Raw genomic sequence first — 19,191 nt, 5'->3', positions numbered from 1 at the left:
TTCTCTCTCCTGCAGTTTGAACAGAAATCAAAATGTCTTCAGAAACTTCCAAGTGTGTTCTGGGCAGGGGGAGCACTGGAGAGAATCCCTGGAATAGAGGAATGAGGGAAGGCCTGGGCAGTGCACCCCAAGCTACAGGAGTTCATGTGTCCCCATCTCAGGAGCACTGATATTTGTATGTATCCTTCCACCCAGCACCACCAAAACTTTCAAAGACAGGGACCAGCAGCAAGCCCATCGCTGTAGCCCAAAACTAGCACAGGATTTGAGACACAGAGGCCCACATATTAAATAGATCAGAAAAGCTGGCATTGCTCTAGTGTTTACTCTGTGCCAGCCACTGTCAATTGCCCTGCAGAGAGGATGCTATTTAATCCTCAGAACTGTCCTAAGACGTGGAGACACACCCTAACCAGTTTGGCAGAGTGGATAGAGCATTGGCCTGCAGATTGAAGGGTCCCAGGTTCACTTCTGGTCAAGGGCATGTACATTAGTTGTGGGTACATCCCCGGTGGAGGGTGTGTAGGAGGCAGCTGATCGATGTTTCTAACTCTCTATCCCTCTCCCTTCCTTTCTGTAAAAAATAAATAAAATAGCCAGGACTGGTTTGGCTCAGTGGATAGAGCATCGGCCTGCAGACTGAAAGGTCCCAGGTTCGATTCCAGTCAAGGGCATGTACCTTGGTTGTGGGTACATCCCCAGGAGGGGGTGTGCAAGAGGCAGCTGATCGATGATTCTTTCTCATCGATGTTTCTAACTCTCTATCCCTCTCTCTTCCTCTATGTGAAAAATCAATAAAATATATTTTAAAATAAATAAATAAATAAATAAAATATATTTATTTTAAAAAAAAGTGTTAAAGAACATTATAAACTGACAAACCAAAAGTCAGATATAAAGACAGTAAAGCAACAAGCAGACTGTAAAATTACAGCGGGGAGAGTAGGGAGATCTGGGGGAGATAAGAGATCAACCGAAGGACTTGTATACATGCATATAAGTACAACAAATGGACACAAAACTCTGGGGAGGGAGGGTATGTATGGGAGGGGGGGGCAATGTTAAAATATTTACACAGATAATAATTTAATTAAAAAAATGGAAAAAATAAAATAAAAATAAATAAATAAGAAGTGGAGACAATATTATTTAACCCATTTTCATGATGGGAAACTGAAGCTGAAAGATGAATGTGATTTAACCAAGGCCACTTCGCTTCATCACTTAACCACTTTCTACAATTCAGAGCATATCTATCTCTCTTCTCTCTCTCTCTCTCTCTCTCTCTCTCTCTCTCTCTCTCTCTCTCTCTCTCTCTCTTTCTTTCAAAAATTTATCTTTATTGTTGAACGTGTTACAGATGCCCTCTTCCTTCCCCAATTGACCCCCCTCATCTCCTTTACTCCCCTCTCCTCCCCCAGAGCATCTCTCTATCTTTTGAGAGAGCAAGGACTCCTTTTCATCTGCTGTGACCATGGTGTTGGGTCCTGGGAACCATAGAGAGCTGGCTATTCCTGGAGAAGGAGGTTCTGGGAAGAGGGAGATAGGTGAGGAAGCTCAGGTGAAGTAGCGCTTCTCCCTGTGGCGCCCCCTGCTGGACCACAGCCCTTCATACAGACCCACTTCTGTTGCATGGATACAAGATGAAAACATCAAAGTAGGTGAGTCCAATTGGTCATTTCCTCAACTCACTCCTCCCTTATGGTCCTAAGCTCACCAAGCAAAACGTGAAATTATAATATTATTCAAACTACGGCTTCAACAGCCTGGGGATTAAAAGCGTTTGGGATACTGGAGTGTTTAATTTGAAAATGGACTAATCCTTGGACAGTGGACCCACAAACCCCAGTGTAGAAAGACACTGTGGGAATCAGAAAAGATTTATATTGGAAACCTGGCCCTACAAAGTGTGATATTGGATGAGTCACACAATAGTTTTTTTTGTTGTTGTTGTTTTTTTTTTTTTTAATAAACCTTTATTGTTCATATTATTACAAAAATTCCTCTTCTTTTTCCCCCTCCACCAGGTTCCCACCCCACCCTCTGCCCTTTCCCCACCCCCCCCATTGTCCTCATCCATAGGTGCACAGTTTATGTTCAGTCTCTTCTCGCACCCCCCACTCCTCTTTTCCCTGAGAATCATTAGTCCACTCCCCTTCCATACCTCTGATTCTATTATATTCAACAGTTATTATTGTTCATCAGGTTTTTTAATTCCCTTGGGTTTTTGGTTTGTTTTTTTTAATTAGCTTCCAAAGGGGAGTTTAAGGTCAAAAGGAGCTTCGGGTGTGCCCAGATCCCATTCATCAAAATTTGGGTAAGTTCCCTATTTTTTGGTACAAGATTTAGCATATTGAGACCTGGGTGAGTCAAGGACCTATTTGTTCCTCATTCCAAGCACGGATTAAGAAATCAGCACTGATAAGAGGATTCTGCCAGTGCCCTCGGGCTCAGCTGATTAGAATTAAAAGAATGTCCATGTGCCTTCTCAGGCGGCTTTAGACATCTCACCCTTTTTTACTAATTAAAATAAAATTTAAACATCAATAATAGCGCTCTAAAATTAAAAACAATTGCAAACAATTCCAATGCAAAAACTAAACCACATACATGTTATTTTCAAAACTTGAATGTCAAGAGCAAAACTCTGGCTATTAAATAATAACAACAATGCCGATGTAAAACAACAAAATGAGAAATCAGAATTATGGACATATTAATATTTTTGGCTACTAAATGAGTCTCTTTTGTTGCTGGTGTAGATTTACTCAGAGTCCTTGGACTTGCTGCACAAGACTTTGCAGAAGACTGGAAGCTAACAGATGCTAGCATCAGCAGGAACATGCTGCTTCGGGCCTGGCTGCTCCGGGCCTGGCTGTTCCAGGCCTGGATGCTTTGGGCCTGGTGCTCCGGGCCCGGTTGCTGCTGCTTTGGGCCTGGCTGCTGCTGCTCCAGGCCTGGATGCTCCAGGCCTGCCACTCTCCCATTTCTCCAGCTGGTCACATTTTAAGATCCCCATTGGTCCCTCATTGCTCCCACTATCATGCCAACTGTTGACTATTAACTACCCAGCACCTCCCTCCTGTGGTATTGGATGATAGATGTCCTTCATATTAAATTCAATTTTTAAATTGTTGTGGGAGTGGCAGACCAGTTGCTCACCCACGCCGCCATCTTGGTTTCTCCTCCAATAGGTACTCTCGCTTGTGATCTACCTGGTTGTTTTTAAAAAAATATATTTTATTGTTTTTTTTTTCTTTGTTTGTTTGTTTGTTTTACAGAGAGAAAGGGGGAGGGATAGAGAGTTAGAAACATCGATGAGAGAGAAACATCGATCAGCTGCCTCTTGCACACTCCCTACTGGGGATGTGCCTGCAACCAAGGCACATGCCCTTGACCGGAATCGAACCTGGGACCCATCAGTCTGCAGGCCGATGTTCTATCCACTGAGCCAAACCTGTTAGGCCACGCAATGGTTTTGAGCTTCAGGTTTTTCTCTCTCAAATTAAGTGGATGTGGGTTTGTCTGCCCTGATCCTCCATTGTGAGGCCGTAATGAGACCCCGTACATGCAGAGTTAAAGGGAAACATGCTTATATTCTACAGAGGAAGATGCTTGGGGCTCCCAGTTTTCACTGAAATTGTTTTCCAAATCCTTCCACTTCATGTTAACACGAGATGTTTTCACTGCTTCACGTTCTAGAGAAAGAATTCAACTTCAGGACAAATGAGGAATAGCTGACTTTTCAACTTAAACAGGAATGCACATATTTCCTTTTTTCTAATTGTGGCTAATTTGACCAATTTATTATTTGGGCATGTAAATTATATTTTGTTATGTACAATAGTATCACCATAAACTTGTGTCCATTACATATTATTATAAATTACTAGAGGCCCAGTGCACAAAATTTGTGCATGGGGGTGTGTGTCCCTCAGCACAGTCCACACCCTCTCCAATCTGGTACCCCTTGACTGATGTCTGATCAGGCCTAAATGGGTAGTCGGACATCCCTCTCACAATCCAGGACTGCTGGCTCCCAACTGCTCACCTGACTGCCTTCCTGATTGTCCCTAACTGCTTCTGCCAGCCTGATCAGCCCCTAACTACTCCCTTGCCAGCCTGATTGCCCCTAACTGCCCTTCCCTGCAGGCCTGGTCCCCCCTCCCCCAACAGCTCTCCCCAGCAGTACTGGGTCCCCCCTAAGTGCCCTATCCTTCAGACTTGATCACCCCCAACTGCCCTCCCTTGCAGGCCTGGTCTTTCCCAATTTCCTCCCTTCCTGGCCTGATACTTCCCATCTTCCGCCCCTGCTGGCCATCTTGTGGTGGCCATCTTGTGTCCACAAAGATGGGGGGAAAGCCATCTTTGACCACCTGGGGCAGCCATTTTGTGCGTTGGAATGACAGTCAATTTGCATATTACTCTTTTATTAGATAGGATTATTTTTAAATAAATGTATAAACTTTTATTAAGAAACGACTTAAGCTTTCAAGGAAACCTTATTTTTTTAATTGATATTATAGTTGGCATATAACATCGTATGAGTTTAAGGTATACAATGTGTTGATTTGATTCATTTATATATTGCAATATGATTATCACTATCGCATAAACTAGCACCTTTATCATATCACTGTTAGGGTCGCCGAAGGAGGAGCGCATGAGGCCAACTTGCTAAGGGACTATAAATTTATTAGGTCATCTGGAGACCAGATGGGCTGAGCCCCAAAATAATGCCAGCACCCAGGGATGGGGAGTCAGAGATTTTAAAGGACTCTAGGCGGGCTGTTTCTGGTAGGAGAATTCTCTGGACAGTCCAGACCCTGGGAAAATCCAGAGGGGAGGGGAGAGATAATGGTCTTAGCAAGTGGAATGTGGTCTATGAACCAGGAGGTCACAGTACATTAGTCCAGCGTTTTTCAACCGCTGTTCCGCGGCACACTAGTTGCCTGGTGTGCCGTAGGTGCAGACAAGACAAGAATTTTATAATTTTTCACTATTTTGTTTACTTAATATTTCATAATAAAGTAATTATAAAATACTTTCTTTGTGTTTATTTGATTCCTATTCAAGAGAATTACTTTATATATAGTCAATATAGGCACAGAGTTAAATTTTTTAACATTTTCTAATGGTGGTGTGCCTCGTGATTTTTTTCATGAAACAAGTGTGCCTTTGCCCAAAAAAGGTTGAAAAACACTGCATTAGTCTATGCTGAGTAAACAACATCTACATCTGGCAGCAACTGCATCTCTCAAGCTGGCCCTTGCCTCCAGCAATTCTGATGGCTACAGCAAAAGGAATGTGGTCTAAGCAAGAGGAATGTGGTCTAAGCAAGAGGGAATGTCTGTTGTGAAATGGCCTAAAGGTCAGCTCCCAGGGGAGGGGTATCAATTCAGTTGTTTGACCAAACCAAACAGTCACATAATTATAATTTCTTTTGTTGTGGTGGGAACAATTAAGGCCTAGTCTCTTAGCAACTTCGAAGTTCATAATACAGCATTGCTAATAATCACTATATTGTGCATTAGACCTCCAGGACTTATTCACGTGCTGGTTACAAATGTGTACCCTTAAACATCTCCCCATTTCCCACATCCGTCAGCCCCAGGGAACTGCCATTTTACTCTGTTTTTGTTTTTGTTTTTTACAAGTAAGGCTTTTTTATGTTCCACGTATAAATGATATCATACATGTCTGTGTCATCCTCTTGAATACACACATTTTCAACAAATTATAAATACTGTGTAGTACAGTCGGTCTGAAATCCCCCCTCATACCCGTGGGTAGGTCGCATTGCACCGGTGTGACCATGGGTACACGTTTATCCTGGGCCCTGTACTCATTATGTGGTTCAACAAAGAGTACCCTCCTCACCCTCCCTCACTCCCCACCCCCACTGGCCATGAACATCATCACCCTCTAACACAGCCGGCGATTTCTCATGGTGGGACTTGGCCCCTTGAACTAGCTGTGGAGACTTTTCTGTCTCTCTGCAGCTGCTCAAGCTTCGCACTTAACATGCAGAGGTTTCCTTGATTTTTTCTGTAAGTCTGCTTATTACTGTTTCTAACGGCTACTGCACAGGCTACTGCAATGCTGATATTTAGGGTGCTTTGGTCTCCTCTGCTGAAATCTGGCTTAGATTTTTGTAATATTACCATACCAGTGTTGTAGCCACCTGTTGTTATCTTGTGGAGGGTGGGTCTGACAGATTCCATTTTTGCTTGTCATATAGGTTGATGGTCATGGGAGTAACTAGAACAGCCTGGCTTCTGGCAGAAAAAGAACAGATTCCAGGTTTCCTGCTGCCTGACAAAGCATCCTGCAACCGATTGAAATCATTGAATCTACTTTCCCTGTTTTCATCTCATACATACTTCCACCCCGAATACATCCTTGATGCTACTTAACCATTTGAACGTTGCCTGCAAGGGTCTCTGCAAAGCTTAAAGCACCAGACAAATACCGGTTATTACTCATTTACGGGCTGCCATTTCTGATGGTAGCATAGGTAACCCAACTCACCTGTTCCAAGGAATTGCTCTCGGATTGTCGTATTCTTTTTCTGATTAGAACTTAGGGAAGAAGGTCCTCTTCATGGCGCTCTTCAGCTCCTTGTTCCTGAGGCTGAAGATGATGGGGCTGAGGAAGGGCGTGAGGACCGTGTAGGTGACGCCCATCAGGGTGTCCCCCTCCAGAGACTGGGGACCCTTGGACTTGAGGTAGGCGACAGAGGCGAAGCCATAGTGCACGACCACCACGGTGAGGTGGGACGCGCAGGTGGAGAAGGCCTTGTGCCGGCCCTCGGCCGAGGGGATGCGCAGGATGCTGGCTAGGATGGAGGCGTAGGAGAGGAGGATGAGCAGGCAGCAGCCCAGCAGGGCCGTGATGCACACCAGGCCCACACCCAGGGCCACACCAGGCACGTTGGTTCCGCAGGCCAACTTCAACAGTGGAGGCACATGACAAGCAAAATGGTGGACCTCGTTGGGCCCACAGAAAGTGAGGCGGAAGACTGCCGTGGTCACCACCAGCCCCATGACCGAGCCGCCGGCCCAGGACCAGGCCACCAGGCAGGCGCAGCCACGGGGGCTCATGAGCACATTGTAGCGCAGGGGGTGGCCGATGGCCACGTAGCGGTCATAGCCCATGACCGTGAGCAGGAAGGAGTGGGTGAAGCCGAACGTGAAGGAGAAGAACATCTGGCTGGCGCAGGCCAGGAAGGCGATGGGGCGGCGGGCGGAGAGTAGGTCGGCCAGCATGCGCGGGACGATGGCGAAGGTGTAAAGGACCTCGGAGGCGGAGAGGGCGCACAGGAAGAGGTACATGGGCGTGTGGAGGCTGCGCTCGGCCCATACGGTGGTCACAATGAGCAGGTTGCCCAGCAGCGTGAACAGGTACATCAGTAGGACCAGCAGGAAGAGCACAGGCTGGAGGTGGGGGAAGGTGGAGAACCCGAGGAGGATGAATTCGGACACTGCTGAGAGGTTGGCCCTGTGCATGGAGGCTGTGCCTGGGGGGAGGTGTGATAGGGAGAGGTCAGGTCCCGGATGGAGAAAGGTCATCATGCTCAGGGCCTGCTCTCATCAATGACCGGGGCATTGATGGGGCCCTCACTCTGTGCAGCCTAGGATTCAATCCTCTACTCATCCTGGTGAGGAAGGTGCTATCTCTATGACCACCATTTTAGCTATCTAGAGCATACTCATTGGGAATATTGGGGTGCAGAGTCTAATTTTTTTAGGTGAAGCTGTTAAAACGGCAGAGACAAGACTTGAACCCATGCCTGGCTGCCTCCAAGGACTATGTCTCTAGGTTTTTTCCTAAAATGAAAATGTTCCTTTAGAGCAGCCATTTCTGCTCTGCCCTCCTGCCCCCCCTGGATAAATCCTGTTCTTCTCACAGCTTCAGATACTGTGAGCTATCCCTACCCCATGAGGACAACTCCTTGGACCAGTGCGCATCTCCTAAATATGAATCAATCAGATTCTTTCTCTGGAGGTGTCCATGCCGGAAATCAGAGGCAGGGAACTGTGTGGGAACAATGTTCTGGTTTTCTCCAGCTCCCATGAGCCGTGTCAGGACGTTCCGAGGCAATGCAACATAGCCACCAGACAAAGGGACGTGGGAGTCATCCAACATGAGTTAGAGTCCCTGCTCTGCCTCTTGTATAAACGTGAGGGTGTTTCTTCACTTCTCGGTACCTCCCTTTGCCTGTATCTACCTCAAAAGGCCTTTGTGAGAAGTAAATAATAAGCTATTCTTGGAATGGGACCAGGCACACAGTCGGCGTTACCGATGATAATTAAAACAGTGCCCTGGGTGAGCCAAGGTACATTCGTCTACACTCAGTGAATAACACCGATTTAATGAGATCTTTATGAATTTATGAAGAGCTTACCTATTATTAAATGATCTTATTTTATGAGGCCATGTCAAGTTTGAAAGGCAGTAAACCACTCATCTCCTTTCTGACACTATGGATTTGCTTGTTCTAGCCACTTCACGTGAATGGGATCATACGATATGGGCCTTTTGGGGTCTGGCTTCTCTCACTCAGGATGTTTTTAAGGTTCATCCATGTTGAAGCGTGTGTCAGTGCTTCATTCCTTTCCATGGCCAAACAATATTGCATCGTGTGGATGGACCATGTTTTGTCTGCCCATTCGCCGGTGGATGGACATCTGGGCTGTTTCCACTCCTTCACTACTGTGAATAGTGCTGCTGTGAACACTCCTGTAGCAGCTTAAGGCACATCAGTGATTGCCAGGGGCTGGGAGGATGGGAGAATGTGGAGGGACTGCCAGTGGGTATGGTGCTTCCTTTTGGGGTGGCAGAAAGTTCTGGAACTAGACGTAGGTGGTGGTTGCACATCATCACGAATAGTACTATAAAATGCCTGAAATTGTAATTTTCTCTTATGTGTATTTCACTGCAACTTTAAAAATAGGAAAATGAAAACAGTAAATGCCTCTTACATGGGCTTAGATCCTTGATACCGAGACACGAAGGAGGGACCAGACACTTTGGTGGCTGGAGGCTGCATTCGCCAAACATCCCTGGTTTCCAGAATTTCTTGGGTTCCCTCTCCTGGGATCACTTGCATCCCCTCTCTACTTCTGGGTCAGCACCTGCCCATAGGGTTCCCAGAACGGTGGCCCCAACAGCTCTGCTCAGTCCGGTCACTCTGAGATCTTACACGGATGAGTCAAAGTCAGTGACTTGGAAATAAGAGTCTCCAGTGGGTGAGACCAGGGTTGTTGGGCTGTGCTCACAGCCTCCATGCTCTCCAATAGAGCAAGGTCCTCACCTGTGGAAGTCTTGTTGGCACTTGGGGCCACATCATTCTTTGCTATGAAGGGTATTGCCATGCAAAGAATGATGGGGAGATACCATGCACTGTAAAGTGATTAGCAGCATCCCTGGCTTCTACCAGTTAGGTGCCAGTAGCCCCTACTCTGTCATGACAACCAAAAAGGTCTCCAGATATTGCCAATGTCCCCATGGGGGGCAAATTCTCCCGAGCTGACAGGATCTAGAGAGAGCAGGTGCAACCCTTTGGCAGACTCCCTCTGCCCAGAGCCCGGTTTCTTCCCATCTCTATCTGCAAATTCCTGTTTATTTTTTAAGATGCAGCTTAAATGTCACCTCCTCTGAACACTCTCTTCACAAAGCAGATCTGGTCCCTCATTCCTGGGTGCTTCCAAAACAAACAATCCCTGAGTGAGTGTAAAAAAATCCTTGCTCCTTCCTGTCATGACCCACATCATAAAGAGTCCTGTTGGAGATGCAACTGTCTCTGGCCCTGGATTTTGATGTGTCCTAATGCAAACGCAGAACCAACTCGAACTTGTCCTGTCCAGCTTCTAACAAGACCCAGAGCCAAAGTGTGGGAGCAACACATGTGAACATCACTCATGAGTAACACTTGTGAGCACTTAACGGCTCGCCCCACAGAAACAAAGGACCGGACGTGACCGGAACCTGACCCCCCGCCCCAAACCCTTTCAGAGATGAAGGAAGATCTGGTGCTGAAACCCCTTGAATCTTGCCCCACATGCAGGATCAGGGAGACCAGTTTGAGCCTGGCCTCCTGTCCCCTGGCCGGCTGAACTCACAATTGGAAGCACTTTCTTTCCTCAAAGCCAGAGCCATCGAATTGGCTTCCGTGTGCTTCCGGCAGCGACCCCTCGCTCGGTAATACTACCGACCAGGCACCTGTGCTCTGCATTTCTTATCACATGTTTACCGCGACATGATGGAGAGCGGGCCGTGACCCCCTGGTTACAGCCGTGGCCGCTGAATCCCACAGAAGACACATCCCTTGCGTGGAGATCACAGCTCCAGGTCTGACCCTACATCTGATGGACCCTAAAGCCTATCTTTTCCTGATTCTTTTTACACTCACCCTGACTGATGGCTGCTCCTGTCAGCGGCCACTTCAGGGACCAGGGACACGTCGGCTTCACCATGCACACACTCCCTCCTCCTCAGTTAAGATCCCCCAAACTCACTCCATCAGCTCTCCTGGCTCTCCAGCTTCCCAGATGAAGATCTTAGGAATTTTCAGCCTCATAATTTCATGACACAATTCCCTCTAACAAATCTCTTTATATCAGTGAGCAAAGAAAGGGCGGAGAACTATGAGAAGACAAGAGCCGGCCACGCCCCAGGAGGAGGCCCAGGACTGCATGTGCCGCCTGAGGAGATGATGGAGATGCAGAACGCGGCTAAGAGAGCTAGCTGCTTGTTCATTCTGGAAAAGATCAGACTGTGGAGACAGTGAAAAGATCAGTGGCTGCAGGGCTCAGGGGGAGAGGGGAGGGGATGGACAGTGGAACTCTGGGGCTTTGTTGGGATGGTGAAACTGTTCTGTGTGACACTGTCCTGGGGACACATGGCATTGTGCATTTGTCAGAACTCATAGGATGTGCAGCAGCAAGAGTGAACCTGGAGGTGAACTGGGGGCATTAGTTAATGATCATGTGTCAATAAGCCAGTCAGAGAAAGATAAATATCACATGATCTCACTCTTATGTGGGATAGAATGATCAACATATTCTTGTGATGAACAAGAATCGATCCAGAGACAAATGGCAGGGGAGGAGGAGGGTTAGAGAGCAACCCTAGGCCTTGTATGCATGCATATTAGCATAACCAGTGGACACAGACACTGGGGCGGTGGGGGCTGGCCCAGGGTGGGGATGGCTGGGGAAGGGGGGGTGGCAATTGGGGGGAAAGGAAACATATGTAAAACTTCAGACAATAAAAAGAAAGAAAGAAAAAATACATTCCATTTTCAAATTGGGAAAAAACATAATCCTCTGTCAACATGGGTTCAGCAGCTGTCACGCAGGTACCTCACTAACGCAGGATGCTCCCGAAGGGAACTCTGCAGGGAGAAAGGCAGGCTCGAGGCATTCTCTGTGCTGTCTGCTCAATTTTCTGTAAACCTAAAGCTGCTCTATTCATTTTTTTTTTTTTTAGTAAAAACAAAACAAAAATAAAACACCATAGTACACGATGGGTGTGTGCAGGATATCAGAGAGGGCAGTGAATGCCCTGGCACCGGTCCCCCAGGAGAACACTTAGGGGGTTCCTCTGTCAGTAAGCTGAGCAGAGAGTGAGCGAGCTGGGAGACACGGCTGCCTGGGACTTAGAGGGACCCCCGGCAGTGAGGCCATCCCCACCCCCTCACAGACTCTGGGGCCACACGTTCCGTGGACAAGTCCTGCCCGCACGTACAAACCCTGCCCTCGGGCAGGGTTTCCTGACTCCCGACTCAGGGATATTTGGGGCTGGGTCATTCTTTACGGTGGGGCCGTCCGGTCCATTGCAGGATGTTGCACAGCATCCCTGGCTCCAGGAGCATCTCTCAAGTGTGATCATCAAAAGCATCTCAGCCCCGGCCAGATGGCTTCGTTAGAGCATCGCCTCCATACGCCAAAAGGTTGCAGGCTTGGTTTTCAGTCAGGGCTTGTACCTAGGTTTCCGGTTCAATCCCTGGTCAGGACCTATATGGAGGCTCGATGTTTTTCTCACACTGAGGTCTGTCTCCCTTTCTCTCTCTCTCAAATCAACAAAAAAACATATCCTCCAGTGAGGGTTGTTTTTTTTTTTTTAATCTTCACACATTGCCAAATGTCCCCTGGTGGAAGGGGGATGGGGGGGGGGCGGTGTGCAGGACTGCCCCTGGCTGAGACCTGCGGACTAGGTCTGTCTTGTCTCTCCGTCCTACTTGCCTTGCCTGTCGGCCCCTGCCTGGCTGTCTCTTATTAACGAGCTGTTTCGTTTCCCTCTGGGTTCTCCTTTCCATTTCAGCCACCTCCGCGCTCCGTGTTCTCTCCCTCTTTTCATCCTTAACTCCTTTCCATGATCCTACCAGTCCCTCCCTCTCCCACACTTCACACCCCTGGGAGGTGGCCGGAGTCCCTCAATCCTGAATCCTCTTGTCTCTCTCTTTCTCCCCATCCCAGTGCTTCCACCATTGGTTTCTGGCCAGGACACAGAGGAGAGAGGCGTGCTGGGGACCCTGGCGTGTCAGCTCTTCTCTCGGCACCTGACTTTCCTCACTGGTCCAATGAACCTTCCACGTGAGATCAGCAGCAGCACATGGCCCTGAAGCGAGGAAGTGGTGCCCTGCCTGCTGCTCACCTCCCCCTGCCTGCCCCCCCTACTCCCAGACTCAACTTGTACAAGGAGCTTTATAAACAGGGGGCTTCTCTGAGTCTGGGGTCGATGCTAGGTTCCTAGGTGTCTCCTGGCTCAGGTGAGAGGGAAGGAAGGTGGCTTACCTGGGGCTCCAGGCCCTGCAGCTGCTTCTGCCTCACCCCCGCGGAAGGCCCTAGCGTGGCATTGCCCTGCGGGTGAGGGCATACAGGTGAGGCTGGCTGCAGGGTGAGGAGCCTGCTGCCCTGAGCATGCCAGCTGGGCAGGGCCTTATCTGAGCCTCACCTGCATTACCTATGCCGCCTCTGCTCCCGCCCTCTGCCTCCTCTCTCTCTGGTCCTTCCTGCCTCTGCTTCTGCTGCCAGGGAGGCTGGGGCCCCTGGGGATCCTGCAAGGGAGAGGGCAGCCTCGAGGGGACAGTGTCCCCTCAGTCCCTCCGTCCCTCCCTTTCTCCCTGCTAGGGGCGAGTTAATTAGCTGAGCTTCTCGGGGGCTGAGCAGAGCCCAGTGCTGTGCAGATTTGGGATTTGGGGCCCTGGCTGCTGACTTGGGCAGGAGAGCGGCCCTGCCATTGCCCAGGGGGCTGAGGCGGTTGCCTGACACAGCCCTCTAGCTTCATCCATCCGCATCCAGGGCATTTGCACAATTAAATGTCTTCTTTAACTATTTGAGAAACCAACAATATGTAAATATTTGTTTCTTTTTATTAAGTAATTGAAACACCGCAAGTAAGGCCAAAAGTTGTGCAACGACCAGCCATGCGATCCTGCTAATAAATTGGATGGGCCTCCTTCCAGACTTGTCTGTATGAGGCAATATGAACAAACACAAACCCATAAAATGAGTTCTAATGCGGGTTTTGTTGTGCCTTTGTTTTGTTTTTTGAGGTAAAATCCATGTACCATAAAATGGACAGGTCAGTGGCATTTAGTACCTTCACAGTGTTGTGCAACCATCACTTCTATCTGTTTCCAGAACATTTCCATCACCCTAAAGGAGACCCTGTCCCCACGAGCAGTCACACCCCATTCCCTCACCCGCAGCCTCTGGCAACCACTGACCTGCCTCTTGTCTCTATGGACTTGCAAGTTCTGTTCTGCACTTTTCACATAAGCAGAATCGTACAATATGGGTCTTTGGAGTCTGGCTCCTTTCACTCAGCATAATGTGTTTGAGATTCACCCATCTCATAGCATGTGTCTGTGCTTCATTCCTTTTTGATGGCCGAGTAATAGTCCATTGTGTAGATGGACCACATTTTGTTTATCCACTCACTGTGGGTTGTTCCCTCCTTTTGGTTATTGTTAATAGTATTTCTGTAAATATTTGTGTACAAGGATTTGTTTGAATTCTTTTCAATTTTTTAAAAATTGATTTTAAAAAGAGGGAGAGAGAGAGAGAGAGAGAGAGAGAGAGAGAGAGAGAGAGAGAGACATCAATGGGAGAGAAACATTTATCAGTTGCCTCCCATACATGCCCCAACTGAGGATCAAACCCACAACCTTTTAGTGTATGGGCCTATCCTCCAACCAACTGAGCCACAGGGGCCAGGCTCTTTTCAGTCCTTTTGAGTGGAATTGCTGGGTCATATGGTCATTTTATGTTTAATTTTATGCTTCCATACTGTGTGTTTTAACACAGGTATGATTGTCCGCTAGTATTTCTTTATAACCTGGCTTTTTCTTCGGTTAGTTTGTAGATTTCTCAGCCTGGGACTGGGTCATCTTTGCGGCGGGTGCCAGTCGGGACATTGCAGGAAGTTTAACAGCATCTGTATACAGTTAACTTAGCTTCTCTCGATGGCAGTACCTCCCCACCTCCACCCCTGCCATGAAGAATATGTGTCCAGACATCGCCAAATGTGCCCACAGAGGCAAAATCACCTCCAGGTGAGAGGAACTGCTACAGACCACCTTACTTTTATAAAATTAGTTTAACATTCAATTTTATGAATATATGCATACTTAGCTGATAGACACCTCGGTTGCTTCCAATTTTTCACCATTATTAGGAGGAATGCAATGTATCTCCTTGTCGGTCTTTTACTACACAAGGCACTAACTGATTCAAATAAAGTATGAAGGATCCCAGACTATGAGAGGGCACAGGCCAGGCTGAGGAACACCCCCACCCCCACCCCATGCATGAATGTTGTGCACCAAGCCTCTAGTATATATATACTAATAAAAGCCTAAGTGGTCCTCACACCCTCATGTGACGCTCTACATCATCACAAGATGGCCATCACAAGATGGCCATGACAAAGTGGTCAGCAGGGGAGGGCACTTGGGGGCGAACAGGCCAGCAGGGCAATTAGGGGCGATTGGGCAGGCAGGGGAGGGCAGTTGGGGGCAACCAGGTCAGCAAGGGAGAGCAGTTGGTGGCGACCAGGTCTGCAGAGGAGGGCAGTTGAGGGTGACCAGGCTGGCAGGGGATGGCAGTTGGGGGCAATCAGGCCAACAGGGGAACAGTTAGGCATCAATCAGGCTGACAGAGGAGCGGTGAGGAGGCAATCAGGCTGGCAGACAAGCAAGTGGTTAGGAGCCAGCAGCCCCAGATTGTGAGAGGGATGTCCGACTGCCAGTAGGATCTGGCTTAAACTGGCAGTCAGACATCTCCCAAGGGGTCCCAAATTGGAGAGGGTGCAGGCCATGCTGAGGGATACCCTCCCATGCACGAATTTCATGCACCAGGCCTCTAGTATATACAGCATATAACAGAAACATCCTGCTTGGTTGCTTCTAATGCCTTTTATAGTATAGGTTTAGGGGTGAAAAACCACAACGTGGGGATCTGCTGGCTGTTTTTATAAAGTTTTATTGGAATGCAGTAGTGCCCATTAATTGACATCATAATTGTTTTTGTGCTACAGTGGCAGAGTTGAGTAGTTGTGACAGAGATATGAGCCTACAACATCAAAAATACTTACCATCTATCCACTTGTTAAACAAACAAACAAACAAACAAACAAAAAAAGAGTTTGAATAGCCCTTAAGCTTTAACCTACAAAAAAATGTTGTGCAGGTATTTCAGGTTGAGTTTTAACATTTTTAAAAACTTTTTTTTTAGAGTAGTTTTAGGTTCACAGCAAAATTGAGAGCAAAGTGCAGAAATTTCCTATATACCTTCCCCTCCCCCACCCCACACCATATGTACAGCCTCTCCCATTATCAACAAGTGCACTCCCCCCCTCAGTGATACATTTGTTAAATTGAACCTACATTGTCACATCATCATCACCCAAAACCCATAGTTCCCATTATGAGTCACTCCTGGTGTTGTACATTCAATGGGCTCTGACAAATACATAATGAGATGTGTCTATCATTACAGTTTTATAGAGTATTTTTACTGCCCTAAAAATCCTCCCTTTCCCCTAACCACCGGCAATCATTGATCTTTTTATTGTCTCCATAATTCTGCCTTTTCTAGATTGTCATATAGTTGAAATCATACAGTAGCTACCTTTTCAGATGGACTTCTTTCACTCACGAATATGCAATTAAGATTCCTCGATGTCTTTTTATGGCTCAACAGCTCGTTTCTTTTTAGCACTGAATAAATTCCATCATGTAGTGTACTACACTTTATCCATTCACCTATCGAAGGTCATTTTGGTTACTCCAAGTTTTAATAATTATGAATACAGCTGCTATAAACATCCATGTGCAGGTTTTTGTGTGAACCTACATTTTTTGTTTGCTTTTTTAAAGTATATTGTATTTATTTTTTACAGAGGGGAAGGGAGAGGGATAGAGAATTAGAAACACCGATGAGAGAGAAACATCGATTCAGCTGCCTCCTGCACACCTCCTCCTGGGGATGTGCCCACATCCAAGGTGCATGCCCTTGACCAGATTCGAACCTGGGACCCTTCAGTCCACAGGCCGATGCTCTATCCACTGAGCCAAAGTGGTTAGGGCAGAACCTACGTTTTTAACTACTTTGGGTAAATACCAAGGACCATGGTTACTGGATCATATGATGACATTATTTTTGTTTTCTTAAGGCACCACCAGATGGTCTTCCAGTGTAGCTGTACCATTTGCATCCCCACCAGCAACCGATTAAAGGTCCTGTTGCTCCACATCCTCACCAGCATTTGGTGTGGTCAGTGTTCTGGATTTCAGCCATTCTAATAGATGTGTAGTGATAAACTCATTCTAAATGACTAATTGTCCCAATATGATTTAATAAATAGGCCACTGATTGAAATGTCACCTGTTTAAATATAATAAGTTTTATAGACTAGAGGTCAAGTGCACAGATTCGTGCACTGGTGGGGTCCCTTGGCCTGGCCTGCATCCTCTTGCAATCTAGGACACCTGGGATGTCAGAGAGCTGGTTTCAGCCTGATCCCTGCAATCCAGGTGGAGGGACCCTGCTGGTGCATGATCAGGGCCAGGGAAGGACTGGGGGAGGGCTCTAGGGCATGTCCGGCTCATTTTGCCCAGTCCCATTCGCTGGACCCCAGCAGCAAGCTAACCTACTGGTCAGAGCATCTTCCCCCTGGTGGTCAGTGTATGTCATAACAAGCAGTTGAGTGGCCTTAGCATTTTTTTATTTTTTTATTTTTAGCATATTATGCTTTGATTGGTTGAAAGGACAATCAGACACTTAATATATTAGGTTTTTATTATATAGGTTTTTATTTTATATATATATATAATATTTTTCAGCCATGAAAAAAGAGAATATCCTACCATTTGCAATAACTTGGATGGACCTTGAGCACATTATGCTAAGTAAGATAAGTCAGAGGACGACAAGTAGTGTACAATACCACTTACAAACTCATGGAAAAACAGAATGGTGGTTATTAGGAGACAGGGGTTGGGAAGACAAGATTGATGTTTAAGGATGTATAAAGTGTAGTACATCTACAAGAGTGGTAAACAAGCCATAGAGATCTAATGCACAGTATAATGAATACATACAACAATATTGTCCTACAATCATCAAACTAGCTAAGTCAATAAATCTTAATTATCTCAACCACTAAAAAGAGAGGATAATTATGTAATGTGACAAGTACTAAGTATCGCTAGCCATATTACAATGTATATCTCAAATGAACACACATTGCACACCTTAAACATACACAATGCAATATGTCAAATATATTCAAAATACATTAAAAATAAAGAACTTACATGAATAATAGCTTTGAAAGAAAAAAAAGAAGAAATGCCACCGTGAGATCTAACATTGGGAAGCATTAGCTCACTTGCAGAGCAATTGGGTACAAGACGAGCGTTCAAAGACGCTTAGCCAGGAGGTTGTGGCTGAGAAGTTTCCTGAGGGCCCGCCTCAGATCTCGGTTCCGCAGGCTGTAGATGAAGGGGTTTAGCATGGGGGTCACCATGGTGTACATCACGGTGGCTGTCATGTCCCTGTGGGTGGTGTGTGTGGATAAAGGGTTGAAGTAGACCCCAATCACAGTCCCGTAGAAGAGAGAGACGACACTGAGGTGAGAGCTACAAGTGGAGAATGCTTTCCACTTCCCCCGGGCCAAGGGCACCTTCCACACAGCCACAGCGATGGGGGTGTAAGAGGCCAGGATGCACACAAAAGGGACCAGAACCCCAAAACCCACAAGTACCAACACCAGCATCTCGTTGACACGCGTGTCAGAGCAGGAGAGCTTGATTAAGGTGTTGATGTCACAGAAGAAGTGTGGGATCCTGCTGGTATAAAAGGACAATCGGGTCATCAGAGTAGTCTGGACCATGGAGAAGATGTTGGCCAAGATCCAGGGTACCGCCACCAGTAAGGAACACCGAGGCATGCTCATGATCTTCATGTAGTGCAGAGGGCGGCAGATGGCCAGGTAGCAGTCATAAGCCATGGCCGAGAGAAGCATGCTGTCAGCTGCCCCAAAGGCAATGAAGAAGTACATCTGGACCAGGCAAGTGGAGGAGGAGATGATGCTGAGCCCGCACAGGTGGCTCAGCAGCATCTTGGGGATGGTGGTGGAGGTGAAGCAGACGTCCAGTAGAGATAAGTTGCTGAGGAAGAAGTACATGGGGCTGTGCAGGTGAGGGTCTGACATGATGGCCAGGATGGTGAGCAGGTTCCCCAAGCAACCAATCAGATACAGACCGCAGGAGAGCCCCAAGAGCACCTGTTCCTCCCGGGGATGCTCAGACAGGCCCAGGAGGACGAATTCAGATACCTGGGTCTGATTGGCCATGTCCAGGCAGTTCTACAACCAGAAGCAAGGGCGTCAGTGTGGGGGACTCCCCGGGAGGAAACCAGGCACCCATGGCTGCCTTTCTCCACTCACCTTTCCAGGTGCATCTCAGCTCTTCTGAGCCTCAATTCCCTCTTTTCCTAAATGGGATTAATAACTTTTTTATTAATTATTGATTTGACAGAGAAAAGGAGAGGGGAGAGACATATATTGATAGAAACTTCAATGATGAGAATCACTGATCAGCTGTCTCCTTCATGTCACCCACAAGGATCCATCCTTCAATCTGGCATGTGCTCTGACTAGGAATCAAAACATGATTTA

At 47.2% G+C, this 19,191-nt stretch overlaps 2 protein-coding genes across 2 annotated transcripts; both read right to left on the bottom strand.

Moving 5' to 3' along the window:
• Positions 1-6,575: 6,575 nt before the first annotated feature.
• LOC311623384 (olfactory receptor 10H1-like) lies at positions 6,576-7,571 on the bottom strand (the record flags this gene model as incomplete). Its single annotated transcript, XM_084885377.1, has 1 exon — positions 6,576-7,571. One exon carries the CDS (start codon positions 7,569-7,571, stop codon positions 6,576-6,578), a length of 996 nt encoding a protein of 331 aa, XP_084741503.1.
• Positions 7,572-17,931: 10,360 nt separating this feature from the next.
• On the bottom strand, positions 17,932-18,867 carry LOC311623383 (olfactory receptor 1M1-like; the record flags this gene model as incomplete). Its single annotated transcript, XM_084885376.1, has 1 exon — positions 17,932-18,867. The coding sequence occupies one exon, from the start codon at positions 18,865-18,867 to the stop codon at positions 17,932-17,934; it is 936 nt and encodes a 311-aa protein (XP_084741502.1).
• Between the last annotated feature and the right edge of the window lie 324 nt (positions 18,868-19,191).

Source organism: Pipistrellus hanaki (genome assembly GCF_964339955.1).
Source record: "Pipistrellus hanaki genome assembly, chromosome: 5".
In the NCBI taxonomy this organism is placed as follows: Eukaryota; Metazoa; Chordata; class Mammalia; order Chiroptera; family Vespertilionidae; genus Pipistrellus; species Pipistrellus hanaki.
This window is presented reverse-complemented; position numbering and strand designations above follow the sequence as displayed.